Below are 4,442 nucleotides of genomic sequence, written 5' to 3'. Positions count from 1 at the left end.
AAGAGGCTTCCTTTATCCTTTGGTTTCAAACTAGTTGGTTTTTTTTGTCCATTTTGGTGTGTTTTTGTGACCCCCCCCAAAGTAAATTCTGGTCCCCTGCAATTTTTACCATTCAAAACAACATTGCACTTTATTAAACACTGGTTGAGCACCAGGACCAAGCAGAAAACAACTGCTTGTGTTGAAGCCTGTTTCCGAACCGTCCATAAGCTCATCTGTTGGCTCTGATGATACTTGCTAATGTGTGATTGGCCGTTCCTGCCACCTGTGCACTTAAAGAGCAAGTCACCCCCAAATCACATTTTTTTTGCTGATAAACTATATAAAGGAGTGTCTAATCATGCTACAGACACGTGTAGTCAATAATTTGGCACTTCAGTGCATCTTGGTTAAAATTAAAATATTCTGCCTAAAACTGGCAGTGCTGTGCCTTCGTCAGGGAAAAATTCTGCACTGTATTTGAATTTAAATCTGCCACCGCTATTGGCTAAGAAGTATGCTATGATGCCATCTGGTACATTATGATGTCATAATGCCATTGTGAGCCTGTGTGTGTGTATTTGTTAGCAGCTCTGCCCTCTCGGTCTGCCAAGCAACAGCATTTGTTGCATTTTTCAAACATGAAGTGGGAGTGAAGTAAGTTTCTTGTAGGGGGTGACTTGCTCTTTAACAGCTCAGCATTGCTGACTTTGCATCAAAGAACCTCTAGGCTGTATTTTTATACAGATATTCTGTATATTTACCATAAAGACACCACCCAACCCCCACTTCTAAAGTCAAAACTATGTCCATGTCAGCAGGTCTCAACTCCCTTCAATCCTTCACAATAAGAGTCTAAAATATACACACAAAACACCTGGAATAGTTTATGTCGTTCTCTAGTAAAACTCAATTTGGGAAGGAACTTATTTTAGTCCTGTGGTTGACATAAACAACAACAAAAAACCTCATAGTCTACAAATAGTCTGTATTTGAAACAAAAAGGTTAATTGAAAAAAAGTGGAATTTACATTTTTCTAAAATACGGACTTTTTCTCCAAAGATTTTACCTTAATCTGCAACGTATTTTCATAAGTGTCACTAATAATGTTAGTTTTTCTTTGAAAACAACCATTGTGCAAATAAAGTAAATGCGTAGCTTTTAGATGAATAATTGTAAGTAACAGATGAACATCTGGAGCTGAAGATTTCTGCTGATTCATTAAAAAAGAGCTACTTTCAACGTGGTGCGTTCAAGTTAACTCGTAAACCGAAGCATCTCAACATGCTTTACAAGGAACTCCAGCTATGAGGACGTGTATGCCCTAATAAGCCACAAGTTTTCTGTTGTACCAAAATATGTTTTTAGAAACACAAAATTTTGCTGTTTATTTATAAATCTGTAATATTTAGTACATTTTTTGACATAAAAGTTAAACTATTGTTACAAATTTTATAAAAATTAAGAAGTTTTTTTTACACCACTTTAATATAACTGATACAAACATTTATCTTTTAAGAACCACAAAGTTTTGTAACCTGGGTTCCTTAAGAAAGAAAATAAAGGCTTAAGCTCATCTCATTTTCTAATTTCAGCCTCGTCTCTTCCCACGTGTCCTCGAATCACACCTCCGCTTAGGTGACTTGTGACAATTAGAAAACGAGATAAGGGATAAATCCGCTTCGGACTGGGAAGTCGAAGGACCGACACGACTTCAAACTCAACCTCCGAGTCGGATATGCGTTCATACTACCGCAAATAAACGGTTTATTAGGTTTTCTGTAATGTTATATTAGTCGTGTGTTTTGGTTTTTTCCTGTTCGATCTCCAACAGGTAACATGTTGCTAATTAATTATATGCGCAAAATTCAGCGTATTGTTTTGCTAATCGTTGCATCCTAGCAAAAAAAAAAATAAAAATGCTAGTTTTGAAACGTTTTGAAACGGAACACGACCCATGATTTCCAGATCGGAGTTCTAGTTTCCAGAAAGGTCTTGAACGCAGCACGACCCCTTTAAGGGCAGCTTTAGATAAAAGAAGAAAAAAAGAAAAGTGAGAACCCTCCTCCTTTATTCGGTGCTGCACAGATAACTCCGTGCCCAACTCGGTTAGTTACACTTGACTCGACCGGATTCTTGCTCACATCAAGAGGAAAAGAGGAGCTGCAAACTTTAACTGTAGGTCCGGCTGCAGAGTCGAGTTTTCAACTTTAAGGAAGGAAGGCAGCTGCATCATTTCTATTCAGATCCGTGTGATTCTGAGGGCTTTGTTCCTGAAAAGGTTACGCAAGAGAAAGTGATCTCAAAGTTCAAAGGAGGAAAGCACCGATTCCTGTCTTTCTGTGGGGAAAAAGGAGCCGAAGAAGAAGAAGATGTCTAAACCTAATTACTCTGGGACGTTTCATATGATAGAGCAGGAAAACATGGACGAGTATCTCGCTGCTTTAGGTGGGATCTGTTTCATTCAAAATTTTGCACACTGAATGCAAATTAAACCGTGTCTTTTTAAACTTCTGTTGCTGTAAATTGTAATTATCTCAGCGTGTGTGTGTGTGTGTGTGCGTGTGTGTGTGCGTGTGTTCCCTCCGGGATCATTTATTAGATTCATTTTAAATGGGGGATTTGATAAAGTAGACAGTCTTCATTCACAGCTGCACATTAGTGGGATGAAATCACTGCCTCGTCCTCTATATGACCCCAGACACACACACACACACACACACACACACACACACACACACACACACACACACACACACACACACACACACACACAGTCTAAATGTCCCTCTTCCACCTCTTAGACATAAATTTCGCCTTGAGGAAGATTGTGTGCCTGCTGAAGCCCACCAAGGAGATCACCCACGACCCTGCCTCGGGAGCCATGAGGATTCGTACCCTCACCACCTTCAAGAACTTCAACATGGACTTCACTATAGGAAAAGAATTCACCGAAGACCTGGGGCCTGTGGACGGCCGTACCTGTCAGGTGTGTCTCTTACGAAGTCACTTAAGTTTGGCTTTGTGTCTCTAATTCACCCGTTTTGTGTTATGAAACCATGATCTTCACTCTGATTTGAAACGGAAGGAAATAAATGAGCTAATTCGTGTAAGCAGCGTTAAATGCATCCCTGAAAAACATGAATAACTTGTCTCTGTGCAGACCACGGTGGACTGGGCAGGAGACAAGCTGGTTTGTGTGCAGAGAGGAGAGAAGGAAGGACGAGGCTGGACTCACTGGCTGGAAGGAGACAAGCTCCACCTGGTGAGGATGCACGGCTAAAGAGGGAGAAGAGGTCGAAGCAGAGGAAGGGAGGCGGAACAAGGATGCGCTTCATGCAAAATGAGAAAGTTATTCCTTCCTTTTCCCTGTTGCAGTTAGCAGGAAGATGGGTTTTGTTTTAATCCATTAGGCCGTTGTCACATGCAGCTCAAATTCAGGTTAAAGCTTTTAAAACGATTGAAAGGTCAGCATTGTTCTGCTAAGACCCTTGTTGCTGCAGGAACAAAACAAGGTGTTGTGTTGATGCAAAACTCGGGAGAGAATTGGGAAAGAAATGCCAGCGAGGATCAAGATTTAAGTTGGTGTGTATGAGAGGAGAAGGGGAGCAGTGTAGGACGAAGCGTTAACATGAGGGAGGTGAGGGTGGAAAAGGAAGCAAACGTGTGGAGTTCACACGTTTAGCTGTTCTTTGATCTGCCAAATGGATTTTAACATGTTTTAATTTTCCTCATCGCCTCTTCTCTGCAGGAGATGAGAGTTCAAGACATCGTCGCCAAGCAAGTCTTCAAAAAGGCTGATTGAAGTTTCTGCAGATGCGCTGCAGCCATCTGCTAAGCAGTCAGTACCAGAACTGAATCATAGCATTTTTATTATAGTCCCTAACAAATGATACCGATACCATAAAAGAAGGTTTGTTTTTTTGGAGAGTGTTCTGATTAATTGTAATAAAATAGCAAAAATGACTAAACATTCCCAAGTTGTTTCCTTATATTCCACAAGCTTTACAAAGTTAGAAACAAACCAGACACGGGTCACGTTTTGCTTCTGCCTCTTCCGTAACCACAACTGCACATCTACATTTTTACAGAGTTGTAAAAAGTGAAATTGTGCAGGAAGGAACTTTTTTTACTTGTAAAGATTCACATTTATTATTCACAACTGGCTGAGATAAAAATATGAGTCAAACCTGACACATCGGAAGATAAATACCTGGTACTTTAATCTCTTTATAAAAGAAACAGCATAAACATAACAAATGTTGAGATATTCTGAACAAAGTAGAAATAAAAAACAGCATCTCTTCTTCATCTGATTAGGTCTCTTGAGTCCCTAAATATGAGTAAAATGTCATTTATCATGTTTGCTTTCTAGTGGGAATCACTCACAAGCCTGAGTAACTCATCAGTCATCATTTTGTTTTACTACAGAAATGTTTTCCAGTTTCTTAAAGGCAGCATA

At 39.8% G+C, this 4,442-nt stretch overlaps 1 protein-coding gene across 1 annotated transcript; it reads left to right on the top strand.

Moving 5' to 3' along the window:
• Positions 1-2,035: 2,035 nt before the first annotated feature.
• On the top strand, positions 2,036-3,951 carry rbp5 (retinol binding protein 1a, cellular). Its single transcript, XM_015950218.3, has 4 exons — positions 2,036-2,428; positions 2,785-2,969; positions 3,144-3,245; positions 3,732-3,951. The coding sequence occupies exons 1-4, from the start codon at positions 2,353-2,355 to the stop codon at positions 3,783-3,785; spliced, it is 417 nt and encodes a 138-aa protein (XP_015805704.1). The 5' UTR covers positions 2,036-2,352; the 3' UTR covers positions 3,786-3,951.
• The last annotated feature ends 491 nt before the right edge of the window (positions 3,952-4,442 follow it).

This window comes from Nothobranchius furzeri, chromosome 5 (assembly GCF_043380555.1).
Source record: "Nothobranchius furzeri strain GRZ-AD chromosome 5, NfurGRZ-RIMD1, whole genome shotgun sequence".
Taxonomy (NCBI): Eukaryota; Metazoa; Chordata; class Actinopteri; order Cyprinodontiformes; family Nothobranchiidae; genus Nothobranchius; species Nothobranchius furzeri.
This window is presented reverse-complemented; position numbering and strand designations above follow the sequence as displayed.